The sequence below is a fragment of the Artemia sp. Qi Xiang Cuo genome, chromosome 14 (assembly GCF_049724085.1).
Source record: "Artemia sp. Qi Xiang Cuo chromosome 14, ASM4972408v1, whole genome shotgun sequence".
Classification (NCBI taxonomy): Eukaryota; Metazoa; Arthropoda; class Branchiopoda; order Anostraca; family Artemiidae; genus Artemia; species Artemia sp. Qi Xiang Cuo.
In genome coordinates, this window is record NC_142807.1 from 30,438,549 (window position 1) to 30,462,472 (window position 23,924).

The window sequence follows — 23,924 nt, forward strand, 5'->3', positions numbered from 1 at the left end:
TCTCAGTGATTTTTTCTTATATTTTCTCCTAGGTCCCAATCTTCCAGGATAGTGTTCCAACAAAATTAATAATCTTCTCTTTTTACTTCGAGATTGAAATTTTTCCAGGTCCGCACTGCGAATATCCTTGGAGTTGCTGGAACTGATGTACCAGTAAAAGACTTCCAGAAATTGATTCCGGCTTATAAGGTAGGCCCCTCTGGAAAGAACATTGATAAAATATTGAATTAAAAATCTCTGAGATTAAAAAGAGTCAAATAAACATAGAAAGATCCAGATTACTGTAAAAAGTGAAATTGGCCTACTAGCCAATTTCTTTAAGGAAGATGTTTTGTACCAGGAAGTCTCGGTTGAACTTCGTTGAAGTAGTAATTCTAGGACTGTTTTTGTTTTCCAGTTTTAGATTTAAAGATTCCATTTTTTTGCAAGTTCTAATTTATTTATATACGTATCTTGCTTAGGACGGCTCTAAGATATAGAGCCGGAATATTCTTAAGGTTTAAACACGCCTGTCTTAGGTAGATTCCCTGTTGTTTTACTTCCTGTGGTTTTTATGAATAATTCTAATTATTTACATTTTCATAGCCGAATCGTAGATCCTCAAATATTATTGCTTTAATTAGCTTTAAAGGTACTATCCAAATCCCCCCTCCCAACACAAAAAAATACAAGGGAAATTTTCTATGAAAGAGAATAGTCAAATCCTTCCATGTTAATGCGATTGACGATCTTTCTGTTTTTTCTTCCTCTGTTATTATTTTCAAATTCAAATGTTAGTACCTGGGTATTAATAAAGCTGTGTTTAACTATCATGCGAATGGAAAACTATAGTTGACTTCCAATACAACAATAATTTTGTGACAAAACTAAAGCTGATTATTTTGACGTTGTATTTCAGGCCCTCTACGCGAAACAAGAAATCAGTTTCATACTTCGCATAATGTTACCTATTTGAATCAGTACAAATATCATTGCTGTTATACTTGAAAGTAGTTACTGACATCTTTTTGAAAATCACGCTTTCCAAATTTTAGACCTCACAGAATAGACTCATAAACTAAAATCTATAACATCTATATATGAATGAACCATTAACACCCTTGGGAGGTGTTCACATTTATTCTTAGTGAAACTGCCTTTGTTCGTTTCAGCTGAGAGTCACAACTATGTTTTTATTTTAATTTTGGAGTTTTCTTGAACATAGCAGTTTGTTTTCATGCATATGGGATATCGAGACCAAATTACTCTGTCTTTACTATTTAATTTTGTTGACTAGATCATTTTTTTTTCAGCTTGGTGTCAACGGTTATTCGTTCATAACTACGAACAACGGATATGTTCTTTTCCATCCTGATTATAGACCTATTGTAAGTCTCATTTATTAAAATATCAACTGTTAACTTTACAGGAAGAATTCTAGTGTTTTCCCAAAAAATCGTCAAAATTCCTGTTGTGAATTGATAAGTCCCAAATTTTTTTTACCCAAAAAAGTGTGTGCCTATGATTGACATATTTTTACCTTTGGTTTATACGTCGTCAGAGGATCTCTTCATCATTTTGTTTTAGAGATGAGTTATTTGAAATATGTCTTGTCTACCAAGATTAAACCCTAAATTTGTGTCAACCATGGGGCATGCCCTGATTCTAAGGATCATAACATGTAAACTAGCTTCTACTATGTCATGTGTAATTTGTGTTCATTTAAACTTAAGAAAAGTATATAAAATGCTTAGACTTATGCCCTCAAGAAGTAAAGAGTTAAAATATGGCTGATACTAAATAAAAACTACTTTGGCTTGAATAGTATTTAGGACCCAAGAATGCGCTATATAAACGCGTTGAGCCCCCTTTATCCATGAAATTTTAGTACGACTCAGGACTTTTTTTTGTTTATTTTTTTTAAAATATGTATGGTTTCATTTATGCATAGACCCTAGTTTCTGATTTGAAAAAGTGAGTACCGGAACCGTGGCGGGCACAAAGCAATAAAGAAACGTAAGATAAGCAAGTACTATTATTGTTGCGTTTAGTAGAATATGTTGTTCAGTTTTATGTCTGTTACTGTGAAAAAGAAAAACTTTGCCACGACATTGAGAAATGGTGTCGATAGAAGGTGTTAAATAAAATTACTATCTTTTCAAAGCCCAAACTCTCCTGAATTGTATTAAAAAAAAAAAACATGCTAACAAAAGTCACAGACAGCTTACTTTCGTGATAGATCGGAAAAACCAGATAGGTTTTCCTATCGAATGGGAAGAAAATATATATTTTAAGATAATATTTCGACAGCCTTATATTTTCACCACCTTATACCTAGTGTAAAATTTTTCTCGATAGTAGAATTGATTGGAATCCATTGAATGGGAAGGCTAGCAATTTCAACGATAGATAATATATCAATAATACTTGGTGCTTTAATATTTCACTCTTTTGATATAACAAACAAAATAATAAATTAATGAAATTTTAATTTTTCTCCCGTAGTTTTAAAGGCCTTCTTGCGATTTTAAGGATTCTGACGCGTTGAACCGTTAAATATTTGTCTGGGTAAAAGACGTTCACTGAAGAGACGAAAAACTAAATTAGTTCTGAGGCTTAATTAATAGTCCAAATTTAACCAATTACCATATTTATTTGAATAAAAATAGCGAATACACAGTTTTTCTATTTCAGTACCAAGACATATTGAAGCCAAATTTTAATGCTGTTGATATGAGCGAAATTGAATTAGTTGACACTGACGACGAGCCTCGAAATAACGATACTGTTCTTATGCAAGTAAGTTAAATTTGCCTTACTTGACTGGATTAGGCTTCCATTGACAGCATTCTTTGAAGATTAATTTTTGATCCTGACTGATTTATATCCAAGCCAGTTCTTATTACTATGTAGACCCCATTGGGCCTTAGTAAACTCTCTCCCATTGAAGTTTTTCATGTTTAGGTAAAAAATTTAGCAGGTCTCCCCAGCTTTGTGGTTGGGACTCTTCGATGAAAACTCAAGAACCATGCCGTCTTCTATAGTTTTTGTCAACTGTTTTTCTTTTGTACTTTTTACTGGGATTATTGTAGAGCAATGTAGTGGTAGCAGTGGTAGCAGTAGCAGTAGTGGTTGTTGTAGTAGTGTTGTTATGCAAATATTCCCTTTTTGATCATCTCCCTTTTTATTTTCTTAAAGTTCAAAATTAATATACCCAGTCATTCATGAGTTACGCCCTTTTTACAATCTGTATACACATAACGTTTATGATTTAGTTCAACACTCCTCTTAACATTCTCTGAAAGGCTCCACTGAATTCCCCTTGTCTTTTTGGAAAATAAAGTTCAAACATGAACACCTTTCTCAATAATATATACTATAGATAAACAATGAACAAATTGCCTTATTTACAGCCCTTAACCTGAGGACTCTGGGAAGCTGACATCCCCAAAGACATAATTGGACTGGACCTTTCAACAATGCTGAACAAAATAATTCTGTTGAATTTTTTATCAGATTTGTTTAGGGAGTGATTAGCTTGTGAGGAAGGGGCTGGTTGTCCCTCCATTCACTTTTTACTCTTGAAAAGGGCACTAGATCTTCCTACTTCAAATAAAATGAGCCCAATCCGATCCGAAATTAATGCGACCATCCGTTCCATAAGAACCTTATATGCCCGTGGTATAGCTTACAATCCTTGGCCCAGGACTCTGGAGGGCTGTGTTTTTCCTGAAGGTATTGTTATGTGCTCTTTGGATTAGTGTGAACAAAATGGTTATCTCAGAATTTTGTTCGGATGCGTTTGGGGAAAAGAGGATGTCAGGGAAGTGGGACTAGTTGCACGTCATCACTTTGACTCTTGAAAGAGAACTAGAACTTTAAATTTCAGATCAAATGAGCGTCCTCTAAAGTTCACACAACAACCCCTTCCATAAAAAGCTTATATGCCCCCAAGGCATAACCTACAGTCCTTGCCTGCTACAGTCCATAACCTACAGTCTCTGGGGGGTTGTTTCAACCCCAAAGGTCTTTTTTGTGATCTTTGGACTGTTTTTGAACAAATGGCTATCTCGAAATTTCTAGATGCATTTGGGGAAAATAGACTGTAAGCGGGGGGGGGGGGCGGCTAGTGGCCCTCTGACACTTTGACTCTTAAAAATGCAGTAGAATTTCTGATTTCCAAAACAATGAGCCCCCTCCGAAGTTTATACGACCACCTTTTCCCATAAGAACCTTATATACCCTCGGGGTATAGCTTCGAACCCTTGCCCTGTGGGTGGAGGGGGGAGTTGTCATCTTCAAAGACATAATTAATGGACCTTTCATCTATGCTGAACAAAATGGATATCTCAAAATTTGTGAGGATGTATTTGGGGAAACAATGGTCGTTGTGGGGGGGGGGGGGTTGCCCTCCAATCACTTTCGACTATTAAAAAGGGCACTATACGTTGCAATTAGCATTCCAATGAGCCCCGTTTGAAGTTTCTACGACAACTCCTTCTATACGTAGTGCCCTGGTATAAAACCAAAAAGATGGGGGGGTATCTGCCTTCCGATCACTTTGAATATTAAAAAGGGCACTATAACTTCAGATTACTAGTTAAATAATCTCCCTCTGAAGTTTCTCAGCCCCTCTTTATATAAAAACCTTACATGCCCCCAGGGCACATCTTACAACCCTTGCCTTGAGGGCAGTGGGGGAGTTGTCATCCTCGAAGATATAATTTCCGGACGTTTAACTACGCTGAACAAAATGGGTATCTCAAAATTTTGATTTGATGTGTTTGGGGAAATGATGGGCGTTTGAGAGGGCTGATTGCTCTCCAATCCCTTCCGACTATTAAAAGGGCACTAACCCTTTCAATTTCAAATTGAATGAGCCCCTTTCGAAGTCTTTTCGACAACTACTTCTATACGAAGTGCCCTGGTCTAAAACCAAAAAAAAAAAACAATAATAAATAAATGATACAGTGTGCCCACATCGCTCTTTGCTTAGGCAGCGCTATTGCGCTGCCTGTGATAATAATAATTCCTGGAAGTCACAGCATTTTTTTTTCTGAATTTTATTGTAATATAAGAGAAAACATTTTTTCAGTAAAACGCAAATGACATTACGACTTTTAGAAGATTAAGTAACAATAGCTCTGATCCTGTTTGTGGTAATTTCTTTAAAACACTTCGTGGTAACGAACTGTATATAAGGAGCGACGGAACTCAATAATAACCGAAATTCTAAGAAACGAAATTTTAATATCAATAGATATAACAATTGGCTTGTTATGCTTATTCCAAATATATAAGATTTATTAAGTTCAGTGTTACCCATCAAAAACTATTAGCCTGACAAAATTTGCCTGATTTTCGAAAAAGGGGCCAAACACCCCCTAAAATTCAAGAGATCTGAATGAAATCCCATCATCAGATTCAGCGTATCCGAGAATTCTGTTGCCGAAGTTTCAAGCTCCCATCTGTAAAAATGTGGAATTTGTATTTTTTGCCTGAACAAAGATGACTGATGCGTGTTTATTTCTTGTTATTTTTTTCCAGTGGTTTTTTCATTGAGCCAATAGTTCTAGAATATAGAGGAAATGGATCCTTCGAACGGAATTCAAAGTTCTAGTGCCTTTTGGAAGGGACCAAAAACATTGGAGGGCAAATCGCCCCCCTCCCACCCTTTTTTTCCTCAAAGTCGTCCAATAAAAAATTTGAGATATTTATTTTGTTCAACATAGTTGAAAGGCCCAATAACTATGCCTTTAGAGATAGCATGACCCCCCCCCCCCCCCACAGCCCCTGGGGAAAGGTCTAAGTTATAAATTCTGCCCATTGTTTACGTACAATATTTGTTATTGGGAAGTATGTATACAGTGTTTGGGGGAATGTGTAAATTTTCGGCTTCGGGGATTTTCCGCGGGGAGAATTTTCTATGGGGAGGAAAATTCTTTGCGGAAAAGCTTTTCCACGGAGGAGGGGATTTCCCGCATGATTTTAAAAATGATCTTTTCAAATGGAAGTGCGCTAAGACAAATTTTTCACCCGGAACCGTCCACAAGAAATTTTTCGGGAAAATTTTCAGCTAGAATGGAGTTGTCTAGGAGGAATTTTCCTTGCGGAGGGATGGGTATTTTGCGTGGTAAAAATTTCCATGGAGGGATATTTTCGTGGAGAGAAGGAATTTTTCATGAAGAGGGAGCCGGATTTCTCGGAATTATTTAAAACGATCAGAAATTAAATAAGAAAAAACAAGTCTTTTTAACTGAAAGTAAGGAGCAACCTCAAAAATCAAAAGAAAGAGAAATTATTATGTATATGAGGGGGGATACCTCTTCCTCAATACCTCGCTCTATGCACAAAATTTTGACTTTTTGCTCGAATTCTTTTAGAACGACTCCCGAAACACAAGGGCCGTTTAATTAGAATAATAAGCTGTATTAAATGTTTTAAAAAAATAAGCATAAAGAGCGAGGTATTGAAGAGGGGGCAGCCCCCCTTATATGCGTAATAATTTCTGTTCGTTTTAAGTTTTGATGTTGCTCCTTACTTTCAGTTGGAAAATCTTGTTTTTTTAAATTTATTAATTAAAAAAAAACTTTTTCAACAAAATAAGTTTATTTAAAAATGTAAAGAACTTCATTAAAGCAAAATGAACAAAAATAGAATCAAATAATCTACCAAGAATACAACTACCACAATTCAGTATCAATACATAAATGAAACCCAAAACAAACAGAAACTAAAATAAATAAGAGTCAAATTCAAAACGAGCAGAAATTAATATGAGTAGGGTTCTAGACCCCGAGCTTTCTAGAAGCCAGAATATATTTTATACTTTACTGAAAAAAAATTCTTTTAAATGTTTTCAGTTTTCTAACTTTAAGAAATCAAAAATCAATTAAGATTTTAAGGAATAATATCAGCATATGCATGCTAAACTGACAATGCAGATTTTTTTCAGTAAATTCATTTGATTTTTTTTCACCCACCGGAACTTCCGTACCCAGACAAAATTCTCTCCGTTGAAATCCCCCAAGTAGAAACTTCACCTCTCCCCCCGAAAAATGTCCGTATACTTCCAAGTAACAAATGCTATACGTAAACAATGGGCAAATTTCATGACTTAAAGACCTTTAACCAGGGAATGGGGGTCCCTGGTAAAAAAGGCATAGTTACTGGATTTTTCAACTTCATGCTGAACAAAATAGCTGTCTAAAATATCGAATGGATGACTTTGAGGAAAAAAGGGGGTAGGAGGGGGGCTAGTTGCCCTCCAATCTTTTTGGTCACTTAAAAAAGGGTACTATAAATTTTAATTTCCATTCAAAAGAGCCCTTTCCTTAAATTCTAGGAATATTGGTTTGATGCGATCGCCCCTGGGGAAAACAAAATACAAATAACCATGCTTCCGTGAACTTTCCTCTGGCAAAAAAAAAAATACAAAAGTCCACATTTTTGCAGATGGGAGCTTGAAACTTCTACTGTAAAGTTCTCGGATACACTAAATTTGATGATGTGATTTTTGTTAACATTCCTTGATTTTTAGGGGGTGTTTTCCCCCTTTTTTGAAAATCATGCAAATATTCTCAGGTTCGTAGCTTTTGACGAATAACACTAAACCTAATGAATTATATATTTGGAATAAGCATAATTAGTAGATTCTTTTGATATATCTATTGATATCAAAATTCCGTCTTTAAGAGTTTTGGTTACTATTGAGGCGCGTCGCTCCTTAGTCACAGCTAATTACCCCAAACTGTTTGGTTTATGTTACTTTTTGTTTCATTTATTTGTCGGTAGTAATTTCTGTTCGTTTTAAAGTAGAATTATCATAGAACGTTATTTTGCTTGTTTTAGTTGTTAATATGTCTCTTTACTTTTCTTTGAAAAACATTGTTTTCTGAAAAGTTTTTTAACTTAGCATTATGGTTGATTAATATGAGGAATATTTGTAAAGCGTTTTTTTTATCAGTTTTTCCGCTTAAGGTTCAAAATGTTGGATTGTAATTTAAAGTCTCTTCTAAATTTGGATGTTCAGTCAAAGTTTTAAATCAAAATAACTTTAAAATAATAACCTTAAAAAAATTACTGTAGAATTTTAATAATGATATTATTTTGGCTGTATGGAAATGGGTATTAGTAGAGGAGGGGGTGCTACTCCGATCACCACACCAAATATGGGCATAGCCTCCCTAGGGAGAACACGTGGTTAATGGGGTCAATGACCTAAATTTCCAAAGGTGTCGATGTTGTTGTTGTTGTAAGTGCACGCTCTCAGCGAATGTCAAGGTCGATTTATTTGTTGTTGTAAGTGCACGCTCTTAGCGAATGTTATGAGTTTCAATGTTGTTGTTTTGGACATGTACATGCTCGAGGCGAATGTCATGGTGTCCAAAAATAGAAAACAGCATTTGATGTTGTTGTTGTTGTAAGCCCGAGGCAAATGTTATGATCCAGAAATAGTATTTGTTGTTGTTTTGCTCGAGGCAAATGTTATGAATTTCCAGGAAACAGTTAGATCACGTGTTTTCTTCTCAGCCAATCAGAGGGCTTGTTATATAGTAGCAGCGGTGGGAATATGAGGAAAGGATTTTTCTATAGTTTTATTAGTCTGTGAATAGAATTCAAAGGAGTGAGAAGAACAGTTTTGACTTTACTCATTTGGATATATATTTGTGATGACGAGTGGAATGTTTACCCTCTTAGAAGTTGATAGTGAAATTGATGGTAATAATACAAGAGCGCCAAACATTGCGGTGGAAATCACGAAAGGATCACGGCTTTGTCTGGAATGGGATGCAGTATATGCAAGATATGTGATATCCTTGAGCAAATTTAAAATGGAGGATCAATTATGTTTCGCCGCTAAAGTTGATATAGCACATGTGAATAGACTTCAATGTGCTTTAAGTGCATTGGTGAAACATATTGAAGACAATAAACTCTATCGCTAATTGTACATGCATAGTATTATTGATGTTATAATTATTCAATAAAATTGTTTCGAAATTGAAAATGTTCCCTTTCTTTTCTGGTTAGTCTAGAGTCAGCAGTCAGAGTGAAAGGATGGAAAAATGAATAAATTTGAGAAAGAGAGAATTAGGTCAAATCTAGTGTTTATGGAAAAACATTTGATTTTGGATGACGATTTTCTCGAGTTATCTCTTAAACGCAGGATATTCTCTCAGGGAAAACTTGACAATATAATGAAAAATGATTCTCCCCCATTGGACTATTGTATGAAACTTTTAAAATGTGATTCAAATGCTTATACTCAATTTATTGATATATTAATTGGAACAAAGCAGAATCATATTGTGGATATACTTTTGAAAACATTGCCAATGGATTCAATGTAGATGGCTCATCCGTCATTCGAAAGAGGTAACGTTACAGTGCTACTCCTCTCCCCACATTTCCTCTCACTGAATTTATGGAGTGAGGACGATCAGTTTCGTTTTAGCTGTGAGAGAGTTGACATCGGAAACCGAAAAAATGTTCTATATATGTCCATTGTGCTTGTACACTCTTGGCAGTTGGACTCAATGTGAGAATTGTACAATTATTGATGACTATAGTGAAAAGTGTAAATTATGTAATCCTTGTAAATTACATAGAGGCTATGCTGTACAAATTAAAGGATGTAATTCATGTCTTGAAGAGGTGTGTGACTCTCACCCTAGAGGGCACCTGTGCTCCAATTGTCACTATGATAAATGTGATCAGTGGGAGAATACTTACCCCGCTATGATTGGAAAGAATCCTAAACGTGATTTCAGTTTATTTCTACGAGATTGGTATCGTCGTGGATTTAAATTATTCTGGGAAGAGGAATCTGGTCTACGATTCAACTGTTGGGGTAACAAGACAATATGGTTTCTACGTCATCGCTGTGACAACACTGCCTACTATGACTATAAACCATGCGATTTTTATTTGGCTGTTACGGAATGTGATTCACCATTTGAAAACACTGTTTGTGATATTGCTTCAAATAGACAGATTGAAACTCGTGAATTTCATAATATGAATGCAAATAGTATCATTGACTTTACAAAGAGATATGACAAGAGTGAAGTTACATTGTACTCCAAAAAATGTGACCCTGACTTTGCAGTCAATCAAGATCAATATACAGTGAATCCAAATGATTTACCAGCAGTAGTGGTTCACGACAGTTGCCTATACATCGATGAAGAAATCTAAAAGTGAAGAGTTAAAGACATTGATGTATATATACATTTTATTTATAAACAAATTCACAAACATTTTTAAAGCACATAACTTTTGGGGCACTGAAAACAATACTGTATTGGTCTGAGAGAATTTTTTCCACTAGAAAGTCACTCAGACGAGGATTGTCACCATAAATGTGGAGAAACTGCTTATAAGTATAGCCACGACATCGGAACACGAAATATAGTAGTGCATGGAAGCTGCAGCTTTTAGTCGTTAGATCCTGCACCCTCTTCCGATTTTGAATAATAGTTTTCCCACTGCTCTCAATATCGTTGCTGATGTGGGGTGTGTAGAATGTATAGGGTAGGCCAAGAGGATCAAAAAATTCAATCGTTTTCATTGTTTGAAAGAAGCACTGACAATGACCCGACAATGGAGTTAACGGACTGCCATTAACAATAATCAAGCTATTGTTCAAACTATAATATTTTACAAGATAGTCTGAGGGTAGACAATGGGATTTGTACTGAGACATGTAGGTGTCCATATTTAATAAACTGATCATTTGACTGGTGTTCATGGCACCAAGTCTAGTAGAACACTGCCTTCGGGAGTGATTTCCCAATAGGTTTCATATTGATTTAGTGAGATTAGTGCGATACTCTCAGCGAATGGGTCGGCAAATGTACACTCTAAACGCACACTCCCTGTACGTACTATACTCATATCCTGTGTGCCCGACAAATCCAGTACAATGATACCATATGTTTTAGCAAAAATATCTTCGGTTATACCATTTTCAAATAGTTGCGAATCATGATCTAGGGTTTGCATGGTCAACTCGTACAATGTTCTATAGGATTTATCAAAAGATAGATTGTAGAGTGGGATACCGTTTACTTTGCACACAAGAGATGAAAGTCCAAACATCTCAAATTTATGTGGGCATTCAGTCCACGATCCTATTGCACTGGCGCTCTGAATTTTATTAAAGAACTTACAGTTCAATTCTAATTTCTCCAAAGAAAATAAAAATCTTCCATTTCAGTTCTTAATTTCATAAAGACAAAAGGAAATTTAAAGTTCTATTTGAAATTTCTCAATAAAGTGAAGAAAAGTTCAAGCACTCTTTTGAATTTTCTCAATGAAACCGAAATTAGTTTTTGATCAATTATATTTTTCCTAATAATGTAAAAAGGTTCCACTTCAGTTAAGATGTTTCCCCAAGGAAATAAAATTTAAATTCTCATCCAAATTTTTTGTAGAAGATAGAAAAAGTTACACAATGATCGTGAATATTTCTCTATGAAGACAAGGAGCTAATTTTCTCATTGATGTGAAGAAAAGTTCAAGTTCTTTTCCTAAATATACATATGAGAAGAAATAAGTTACAGATCAATTCTATTTTTCAAGAAAAATTAAAATTTTCCACTTCAGTTCAGATTTTTCTCAAAGAGATGGAAAAATTTAAAATTACTGTTCTAAATTTTGCAAACTGTTGATTTTAGAACAATAATTACCTTTCTATATATCACTTAACACTCACTAGAATTGCTACTTATCACTCACGGAGAATGGATTCAAAACAATACTTCTTACATCACATAGTCTAATTGTGTCAAACGAGACATCTTCAATGCAGATTAATTAATTGTTACGTTCGATTTTGTTTTGGACATAGGAAAACATCGATGGGAGTGAGAATTTCTGTAAAACTATCAAAGATTGATCAACTCTGTGATTTCACACTTCTTGTGTAATCAGAAAGAAAAACGAAGAAAAATTGATAAAAGATATTTTGAAATAGGCCCCAAAATCAGAGCTATTACAACTTAAATGACACGAGGGGAGGGGGAATCAGGTTTTAAGAATATCCTGGATATATCATTTTATATTATCTAAGTACTCACAGAAGGAGTCGTCACAGAAACTTTGAAAAGGACTCATTTGATTGGGAATTAAAGTGGCTAGCACCAAAGTCACAGGAGGGGGCGTGAAAACTATGGTTTTTAACTTTGATATGCAAGACTAGAAAGAAAAGTTCTTAGGTGTGGGGCTGCCCCCGCCTCAACCCTCGCTCTTGAAATTCCCCCCCCCCAACTCAACTTTTCCAGAGGATTTCAAAATCCCCCGCCCCCTCCAAACTCAAAAATTTCTAGGAACGTATTTTCATCATATTTAAATATTTACCTACGTACGCTGGTTCGATTCGAACAGCATACATTCTTTCTAGCCTTTAGACTTTTCAAGCATAGTAAACTTGATTACGGTGTGTAATTTGTAGGGACTAATTCATTTTAAATATTTGCAATTGGAATAAAAAGTAAATTCTATGGGAGCATACTAGCTAGCACAGATCCAGATGGGCTGAATTCACATTTTAGAGTCAAAAAGTGCACACAAAAAGAAATTTTTTCACAAGAGAACATTTTCAACTAAAAGTAGAGTGAGGGTGTGATAAACTTATTAGAGTGACAAAAAACTTTTTCCCACAAGAGGACATTTTTCAACTAAAAGTAAAGAGCTACCAGACTAAATCAAAGATATGATGAAATGATAACGAATAATTGTTCAAACTTAAATTTTCTGTAAAGTTATGTTTAGCGATAAACTTATTAGAGTGACAAAAATTTTTTTCCACAAGGGGACACTTTTCAACTAAAAGTAAAGAGCTACTAGACTACATAAAAGATTATTAGAAATAATAACGAATAATTGCTCAAACTTAAATTTTCTGTAAAGTTATGTATAGAGATAAACTAGTTAGAGTGACAAAAAACTTTTTCACACACGAAGACACTTTTCAACTAAAAGTGAAGAACTACTAGACTAAATCAAAGATATGATGAAATAATAACGAATAATTGTTCAAACTTATATTTTCTGTAAAGTTATGTCTAGCGATAAACTTGTTAGAGTGACAAAAACTTTTTTCCACAAGGGGACACTTTTCAACTAAAAGTAAAGAGCTACTAGACTAAATCAAAGATGAGTAGAAATAATAACGAATAATTGCTCAAACTAAAATTTTCTGTAAAGTTATGTATAGAGATAAACTCGTTAGAGTGACAAAAAACTTTTTCCCACAAGAGGACACTTTTCAACTAAAGTAAAGAGCTACTAGCCTAAATCAAAGATACGATGAAATAATAACGAATAATTGTTCAAACTTAAATTTTCTGTAAAGTTATGTTTAGCGATAAACCTATTAGAGTGACAAAAACTCTTTCCCACAAGAGGACACTTTTCAACTAAAAGTAAAGAGCTACAAGACTGAATCAAAGATGAGAAGAAATAATAACGAATAATTGCTCAAACTTAAATTTTCTGTAAAGTTATGTATAGAGATAAACTCGTTAGAGTGACAAAAACTTTTTCCGACAAGAGGACACTTTTCAACTAAAAGTAAAGAGCTACCAGAGTAAATCAAAGATATGATGAAATAATAACGAATAATTGTTCAAACTTAAATTTTCTGTAAAGTTATGTTTAGCGATAAACTTCTTAGAGTGACAAAAACTCTTTCCCACAAGACGACACTTTTCAACTAAAAGTAAAGAGCTACTAGACAGAATCAAAGATCTACTGAAATAATAACAAATAATTGTTCAAACTTAAATTTTCTGTAAAGTTATGTTTAGCGATAAACTTATTAGAGTGACAAAAACTTTTTTCACAAGAGAACATTTTCAACTAAAAGTAGAGCGAGGGTCGAGGCGGGGACAGCCCCATTCATATACAGAATAATTTTTGTCGGCTTAAGTTTTAGTGTTGCTTCTTACTTCCAACTGAAAACTTTTTTTTTAATTTGATGTTTTACCTTTTTCAAATCATACCATAAATATGTGTTTGAATAGACCCTCTCTTATCAGTTTAATTTGATTTGACCAAATATTTTCATTGTAGTTTGTATATTTTCTTTAGAAAACACATCGAAAAGACACATCAAGTGATAATTTTGTTAGTTTTTTTTTAAATGACAATTACTTTTTTTTTTCCAGTCCATAACCCCCCTAATTGGAAGATATGAATTATAATAATGGAACATAGTTCATAATATTTTACATATTGTTGGTTGGAAAATACACTGAAAAGACATATTATTTGAACTCACATCAAACGTTGGTGGGCTTGCATTTGAAGAACCTTCCACTATTTTCTATCTTGTCCTATACTTCAGCCTATACTGACTTTTAAACCTTTCAAAGCCCTAAAATATACTAACCTAACGGTTATTTATTTACGAAATCGTGCAAACTGTTGATTTTAGAACAATAATTACTTTTCTATGTATCACTTAACACTCACTAGAATTGCCAGTTATCACTCACGGAGAATGGATTCAAAACAATACTTCTTAAATCAAATAGTCTAATTGTGTCAAACGAGACATCTTCAATGGAGATTAATTAATTGTTACGTTCGATTTTGTTTTGGACATAGGAAAGTATCGATGGGAGTGAGAATATCTGTAAAACTATCAAAGATTGATCAACTCTGTGATTTCACACTTCTTGTGTAATCAGAAAGAAAAACGAAGAAAAATTGATAAAAGATATTTTGAAATATGCCCCAAAATCAGAGCTATTACAACTTAAATGACGCGAGGGGAGGGGGAATCAGGTTTTAAGAATATCCTGGATATATCATTTTATATTATCTAAGTACTCACAGAAGGAGTCGTCACAGAAACTTTGAAAAGGACTCATTTGATTGGAAATTAAAGTGGCTAGCACCCAATTCACAGGAGGGGGCGTGAAAACTATGGTTTTTAACTTTGATATGCAAGACTAGAAAGAAAAGTTCTTAGGTGTGGGGCTGCCCCCGCCTCAACCCTCGCTCTTGAAACCCCCCCCCCAACTCAACTTTTCCAGAGGATTTCAAAATCCCCCCCCCCCTCCAAACTCAAAAATTTCGAGGAACGTATTTTCATCTTATTTAAATATTTACCTACGTACGCATCACTTAGGTTAGATTAGATTAGGTGAGAGACAGGCAAAAAGTTAGGTGTATGGTTAGGTTAGGTTAGATTATGTTAGGTTAGGTTAATTTAGGTTAGACTAGGTTAGCCTAAGTACGCGCACGTACGTAGGCTAACCTAGTCTAACTTAAATTAACCTAACCTAACATTCCCCCTCCCCTCGCGTCATTTAAGTTGTAATAGCTCTGATTTTGGGGCATATTTCAAAATATCTTTTATCAATTTATCTTCGTTTTTCTTTCTGATTACACAAGAAGTGTGAAATCACAGTGTTGATCAATCTTTGATAGTTTTACAGAAATTCTCACTCCCATCGATGCTTTCCTATGTCCAAAACAAAATCGAACGTAACAATTAATTAATCTGCATTGAAGATGTCTCGTTTGACACAATTAGACTATGTGATGTAAGAAGTATTGTTTTGAATCTATTCTCCGTGAGTGATAAGTGGCAATTCTAGTGAGTGTTAAGTGATATATAGAAAGGTAATTATTGTTCTAAAATCAACAGTTTGCAAAATTTAGAACATTAATTTTAAATTTGTCCATCTCTTTGAGAAAAATCTGAACTGAAGTGGAAAATTTTAATTTTTCTTGAAAAATAGAATTGATCTGTAACTTATTTCTTTTCATATGGATAGTTAGGAAAAGAACTTGAACTTTTCTTAACATCAATGAGAAAATTAGCTCCTTATCTTCATAGAGAAATATTCACGATCATTGTGTAACTTTTTCTATCTTCTACAAACAATTTGGAGGAGAATTTAAAATTTATGTCTTTGGGGAAACTTCTGAACTGAAGTGGAACCTTTTTATATTATTAGGAAAAATAGAATTGATCAAAAAGTAATTTCTTTTTCATTGAGAAAATTCAGAAGAGAGCTTGAACTTTTCTTCACTTCATTGAGAAATTTCAAATAGAACTTTAAATTTCCTTTTGTCTTTGTGAAATTAAGAACTGAAATGGAAGATTTTTATTTTCTTTGGAGAAATTAGAATTGAACTGTAAGTTCTTGAATAAAATTCAGAGCGCCAGTGCAATAGGATCATGGACTGAATGCCCACATAAATTCGAGATGTTTGGACTTTCATCTCTTGTGTGCAAAGTAAACGGTATCCCACTCTACAATCTATCTTTTGATAAATCCTATAGAACATTGTATGAGTTGACCATGCAAACCCTAGATCATGATTCGCAAGTATTTGAAAATGGAATAACCGAAGATATGTTTGCTAAAACACCTTGTATCATTGTACTGGATTTGTCTGGCACACAGGATATGAGTATAGTACGTAAAGGGAGTGTGCGTTTAGAGTGTACATTTGCCGACCCATTGGCTGAGAGTATTGCACTAATCTCACAAAATCAATATGAAACCTATTGGGGAATCACTGCCGAAGGCAGTGTTCTACTAGACTTTGCGCCATGAACACCAGTCAAATGATCAGTGTATTTAATATGGATCCCTAAATGTCACAGTACAAATCCTATTGTCTACCCTCAGACTTTCTTGGAAAAATTCAAAGTGTGAACAATACCTTGATTATTGTTAATGGCAGTCCGTCGACTGTGTTGACGGGTCATTGGCAGTGCATCTATCAAACAATGAAAACGATTGAATTTTTTGATCCTCTTGGACTACCCTATACATTCTACGCACCTCACATCAGCAACTATATTGAGAGCAGTGGGAAAACTATTATTCAAAATCGAAAGAGGGTGCAGGATCTAACGACTAAAAGCTGCAGCTTCCATGCACTACTATATTTTGTGTTCCGATGTCGTGGCTATACTTACAAGCAGTTTCTCCACATTTATAGTGACAATCCACGCCTGAACGACTTTCTAGTGGAAAATATCCTCTCGGACCAATACAGCATTGATTTCAGTGCCCTAAGAGTAAAGTGCTTAAAAAATGTTTGTGAATTCGTTTATTAATAAAATGCATATATATAAAACAATGTCTTTAACTCTTCACTTTAGATTTCTTCTTCGATGTATAGGCAATTGTCGTGAACAACTAATGCTGGTCAATCATTTGGATTCACTGTATATTGATCTTGGTTGACTGCAAAGTCAGGGTCACATTTTCTACAGTACAATTTAACTTCACTCCTGTTATATCTCTTTGTATAGTCAATGATACTATTTGCATTCATATTATGAAATTCACGAGTTTTAATCTGTCTATTTGAAGCAATATCACATACTGTGTTTTCAAATGATGAATCACATTCGGTAACTGCCAAATAAAAATCACTCCGTTTATAGTCATAGTAGACAGTCTCGTCACGGCGGTGACGTAGGAACCAAATTGTCTTGTTACCCCAACAGTTGAATTTTAGACCCGATTGCTTTCCCCAGAATAATTTAAATCCACGACGATACCAATCTCGTAGAAATAAACTAAAATCACGTTTAGGATTCTTTCCAATCATAGCGGGGTAAGTATTCTCCCACTGATCACATTTATCATGGTGGCAATTGGAGCACAGGTGCCCTCTAGAATGAGAGTCACACACCTCTTCAAGACATGAATTACATCTTTTAATTTGTACTGCATAGCCTCTATGTAATTTGCAAGGATTACATAATTTACACTTTTCACTATAGTCATCAATAATTGTACAATTCTCACATTGAGTCCAACTGCCAAGAGTGTACAAGCACAGTGGACATATATAGAACATTTTTTTTCGGTTTCCGATGTCAACTCTCTCACAGCTAAAACGAGACTGATCATCCTTGCTCCATAAATTCAGAGAGGGGAAATGTGGGGAGAGGAGTAGCTCTGTGACGTTACCTCTTTCGAATGACGGAGGAGCCATCTGCAATGAATCCATTGTCAATGTTTTCAAAAGTATATCCACGAGATGATTTTGACTTGTTTCAAGTAAAATGTAAATAATTTGACTATTTTCACTTGAGAAACATTTAAAAAGCGTCTTAAACTAGTCCAATAGAGGGGACCCAGTTTTCATTTTATTATCAAGTGTTGCCTGAGAAACTATCCTGCGTTTAACAGATAACTCGAGAAAATTATCATCCGAAATCGAATGTTTTTCCATAAACACTAGATTTGATCTAATTCTCTCTTTCTCAAATTTATTCATTTTTCCATCCTTTCACTCTGACTGCTGACTCTAGACTAACCAGAAAAGAAAGGGAACATTTTCGATTTCGAAACCATTTTATTGAATAATTATAACATCAATAATACTATGCATGTACAATTAGCGATAGAGTTTATTGTGTTCGATATGTTTCACCAATGCGCTTAAAGCACATTGAAGTCTATTCACATGTGCTATATCAACTTTAGCGACGAAACATAATTGATCTTCCATTTTAAATTTGCTCAAGGATATCACATATCTTGCATATAATACATCCCATTGCAGAAAAAGCCGTGATCCTCTCGTGATTTCCACCGCAATGTTTGGTGCTCTTGTATTATTACCATCAACTTCTAAGAGGGTAAACATTCCACTCGCCCTCACAAATATATATCCAAATGAGTAAAGGCAAACTGTTCTCCTCACTCCTTTGAATTCTATTCACAGACTAATAAAACTATAGCAAAAATCCTTTCCTTATATTCCCTCCGCCGCTACTATATAAGCAAGCCCTCTGATTGGCTGAGATGGAAACACGTGATCTAACTGTTTCCTGGAAATTCATAACATTCGCCTCGAGCAAAACAACAACAAATACTATTTCTGGATCATAACATTTGCCTCGGGCTTACAACAACAACAACATCAAATGCTGTTTTCTATTTTTGGACACCATGACATTCGCCTCGAGCATGTACATGTCCAAAACAACAACATTGAAACTCATAACATTCGCTAAGAGCGTGCACTTACAACAACAAATAAATCGACCTTGACATTCGCTGAGAGCGTGCACTTACAACAACAACAACATCGACACCTTTGGAAATTTAGGTCATTGACCCCATTAACCACGTGTTCTCCCTAGGGAGGCTATGCCCATATTTGGTGTGGTGATCGGAGTAGCACCCCCTCCTCTACTGGTATTATTATCATATGAATAGAAAACACATGTAGTTCTTATCCTTTTACTTGTAGTTTTTCGGGTGGTTGGAGCCATCCTTTGAATGTACTTGTTCTTAATCCACCATTTTATTAGAATAGTCTTTTTATCTTATGTTTTGTTGCAACTTTTGTTAATTTGTTTTAATGCATGTCAACGTCTTTTGTTAAAAACACGTCTTTTATTCTTAAAAAAAAGAGAGAGATTCAGACATCAAGAATCAATACAACCAGGTTTGTTCCTTAATTATAGAATAAAGAATAATAGAATAATAATAGAATAATAGAATATAGAATAATAGAATAAAGTGCTGGATAATATTAGAAATTTTGTAACAGGAAGAAATGGGAGACGTCGAGACAAACATTTATGTTAGTATTTACAAAGAATAGTAGAAAGACTAGGGATTGAATTCAGTTGTGTCATTTTTTTGGGGGGGGGTGTTTTTGTTTTTTTGTTTTTATCTTTGTAGTTTCTCTCTGTGAGGATTAAAACTAAATATATAATCTTATCTTCTTGATTGCCAAAAAAGTTCCAGCTCTGGAAATGAATGATTAAACTTAGACAAAGACTGTCATTCAATTATCATGGATTCTAAGCAAATAAAATACTCTGAATTTCAGATGCGCCGCGAAATGATTGAAAAAAGAGATGGTGAAATGAATATGAGAGTTAGAGTTCACCTTGATGGCATGGTAAGTAAAACAAAATTATGATGTTGTTTTCTTTTTTTTATTGTTTTTTCTCTTAGTATTTATTTATATTTGTGGTTTTACTTGAACTGTAAGACATCTGTCCAAATCAAAGAAATAAAAAGTAAAGAATGGGGTATTTTTCCAAAATAAGGGGGAAGTAAGTTTTTTTTTTCAAACGAGCATTATCTATAAAGTAGGCTACTTATTGCCAACATTAAAACATCTCACTTTCGCTTGTCCTCTAACCGTAGACTTCGTTGTACTTCATTTTAGTTCGAGATTCGTCATGATGCTCGTTGTCACAGGTCTTTGAAGTGTTCATGGGATTGAGATTCATTCATTCTCATCATTACCTCGGACTCTTTTTTCAATGTCTTTTGCTTCAGCCGTTAGAATTGATCTTTTAGCGTTGGATGGTCCAGATTTTTTAATAAAATATCTGCAATTGGATTTTTTTATATTGACGTTGAATTTAACATTGATTGTTAGATAGTTTTGTCTCATCAAATACTGGACAATGGATTATCCAGGTTGTTGTATTCCACCTACGCATCATTTTCGACGATTGTGAATTTGCGTTTTTAGTTCGTCCTCTAGGCATATTTCAAATTCTCGGATTCAGCACATTAAGCAATTCAAAACTAATTACAAAGATGAAATTTTTTCTTTTTATTTCCATTCATTTTAATTGATTGACGCTCTATAGTTTAATTTATAATAATCGACGGAAACAAAAATCATTTTCCACTTTCTACTAGGTTATCCCGATTAGTGCAAATTAGCCATTGTTATAACTTCAGAGCCCTGTAAATAATGACGTCGTCCAATGGAATGAGCCCTCTCCCTATCATATACGATCATAGGTTCGATAAGATCATCCTTGGGAAAAAAGAATATTTTCTGAAAGTCTATCCTATCTAGGTTTTTTTTTCTTCAGGTCGGAAAATGTAACTGTACCAAATCTTCTTACCGCAAATTTCGTTTTCCTTCATTTTTTGTCCACCTGTCATAATGCTCGCTGTTTTATTTCTTTAAAGTTTTCTGTGGATTGATATTAACTAAGTTTCATCATTACCTCAGACATTTCCCCCCTGCCTTTTGCTTTAACTGATTGGACTGGTCTTGTCGCTTTGGATGATGGAGGTCATTGAACAAATATCCCTTCTATTGATTTTATACATTTACATTAAATTCTATATTGATTGACCAGAAATTCCGTCCCATTGAATTCTGGAAATTTGATTGTCCAGGTTTCTCTTTCAACGACGCATTATTTTCAATAATGGTGAATTTATGTTTTTTAGGTCGTCTTCTACGTAAGCTTCAAATTCACACTTTCAACAAATGAAGCAATCCAAAAGTTATTACAAAGATGTTAATTTTTCTGTCTATTTCCTTTTGCTTTAGTTGATTGACACTTGATAAGGTTAATTCGGAACGCTTGACTGAAAAATTCTTTAATATTTTCCCCAAGTTATCCTGATTTATGCAAATTAGTCATTCTTATAGCTACAAAACGTTAGTAGAAGGGTATCTTATACTCCGAACCCTAACCCCTGCTGCCACCTACAACTTTTTTTACATAATTTATGTCTGTTTGTTGTCAGTGAGAATGAAAAAACAGGAATTTTGTCACTTTTATGGATGTTTTGATGGATGGTTATGTGTGTAGGTCAATTTATTTGATGTTTTTCATGGATGTCAACAGCAATTTATGGTTTTTGTCAGTGAGAATTTGAAAAACGGGGAACTTTCTCACATTTATGTCTGTTTTTATGGTTTTTGTCAGTGAGAATGAAAAAACAGGAATTTTGTCACATTTATGTCTGTTTTCTTGGATGGTTATGTGTGTGGGTCAATTTATTTGATGTTTTCTTGGATGTCAACAGCAATTTATAGATTTTGTCAGTGAGAATAGAAAAAAAGGAACTTTCTCACTTTCATAGATTATTGAGTCTAATGGGGGCAGTCCAATGACACTTCCTTCCTGTTGTTGCTCTCAGCGAATGTTTTGAGTTTCCGGGAAACAGTTAGATCACGTGTTTCCTTCTCAGCCAATCAGAGGGCTTGCTTACATAACAATTTGACCTTGAGATTTCGTATAAAACGGACGTGCAATGTGATTCAATTATCAGAAAGTATTTTGACATAGTTCAAACAACAATGGATAAATTTGATGAATTAGAAGCCATGCCAACTTCAATTTGCAATGTAAGTACATTTTTTATTTTCAAATAAAATTATTTTCCTTGGTCACCCCCCAGTATATTCACGTAAATCCCCCCCCCCCCATACAATACAAACATCACTATACAATCTTTATACTCGATGGAAAACGTAAAATATATTCTATATACCCTCGAAACCTAACCCCCCCCCCACTGTTTTACAATCAAATCCTCGCAAAAAGAAATAATTCTATTTTCGTTAAAGTTTGACTTTTCTCTATTGTATTCCTTTCTCTATTGTGATTTAAAGTGTCTACTGACTTCTGTCAATTTTTAATGAAAATACCGCTCTGTTTTGACACAATCTCCAGTGCGAGGTTAAAATTAGCTATCACCCCTTTTCCCTCTGTGTTTACGAACGCAGCGGCCAAAGTCAAAGGAACTGTTCTTCCGTCAAAATTAAAACACTATGATGCAATAATTAAGCACAGACATAATGCTATATTTTGGAGAAGTGAAACAGATTATTTTCAAATTAAGGTCTAACAAGATATTTAGGACATTATGTAAAAGGGGGGAGAGGGGGCAACGTATCGCTTCTAACAGCTTCGTTGTAAGTAAATTATGTAAAAGGGCGAGGGAGGGGGCAATGTCTCAATTCTACCGCCATCATTGTAAAATGAAAACAAACTGTGCAGGGCTAGAAAGAAAAGTCTTTGGGAGTTTCATGAAGCTCATATTATGTGTAAATTGAATAGCATTTTAACCTATGTTTGCAAAGTTTAGGTCTATAGGCTGCTGGGTTAATGATCTAATTTAAAGCCTATAGACTGGAACATTTAATATTTTTCTAAATGGTAAAAATAGAAACACTGATTCCTATCCTATGACTATAGACTACTGATTGTCATGATTTATTTTTTTTTACAAGTTGTCTAATAAAAACGTTTGATTTCTAAGCCTAATATATTTCTCGCGAAATTTTTACTTTTTGCGCTACTGGAATGAGATAAATGCTTTTCTAAACAAAATTATGTGGATGGGGATAATAATTTTCTTTCTGTAAAAAAGGGGGAAATTATTTTGATACTAATTTTTTCTCTTTTTTAGGGCAAATTATGAAGAATTTGCAGCCCCTCCAGCTGTAAAGAGAGCTATGGCTACCGCAAATAGCAGAGAATGCATGACTCCTCCATCAAAGAAAACGAGAGATGAGGAGGCAGCCCGATCAGTGCCACCCCCAATGCAGTCCGGTCAAAAACCGAAAAGACAGTGGGCCGCAAGGGTGGAGAACCCCGCTATACAAGCCAGCGAGATCGATACTGCATCTATGCAAGCCCCTCTTAATCGAGCCTCAATGCCACCTCGTCAAGTGCAGCCATCTGTGCCAGTCCTTGGCTCGACTGCACAAGTCACAGCTCCTGTACAAGTCGCAGTCCAACCTGCGCAAGAAATTAATGACATCGCTTGCACATCCGCCCTCCTTGGACCTCTAATAGCTGCCCCATCAACGCTAGGTCAGGAGGTTACCCTCCAGCATGCACTACCTCTGAAACAGTTAGAGACATTTTAAAAGATGATTTAAAAGATGATTTTAGAAGAGGATTAGAGGGTGAAACTCTGTGGTCGTTATAATACACAAGTTCCATTTGAACAGCGTTGTGAGGTCCTCTACCCCAACCCCAAAGGGTTCTAATCTTCCTACCCCAACCCCGAAGGAAGCCCCCGGTGCTCAAAGGTCCCCCAAGCTCCCAAAGGGCCCCCGGACCCCCAAAGGCCCTCCCCAGGTCCCCAAAGGTCCCCCAGGCTCCCAAAGGGCCCCCGGACCCTCAAAGGGCCCCCGGACCCCCAAAGGCCCTCACCCGGTCC

The 23,924-nt window shown here is 35.1% G+C and overlaps 1 protein-coding gene across 1 annotated transcript in view; it reads left to right on the plus strand.

Annotated features, from left to right (window-relative positions):
* The window catches only part of LOC148944358 (voltage-dependent calcium channel subunit alpha-2/delta-4-like), a 209,559-nt gene that overhangs the window by 131,917 nt on the left and 53,718 nt on the right, over positions 1-23,924 (plus strand). The window contains exons 15-18 of the mRNA XM_089099907.1: positions 109-189; positions 1,293-1,367; positions 2,674-2,778; positions 19,816-19,887. Coding sequence (XP_088956033.1) covers positions 109-189; positions 1,293-1,367; positions 2,674-2,778; positions 19,816-19,887 — 333 coding nt within the window. The remainder of the gene's footprint in view (positions 1-108; positions 190-1,292; positions 1,368-2,673; positions 2,779-19,815; positions 19,888-23,924) is intronic.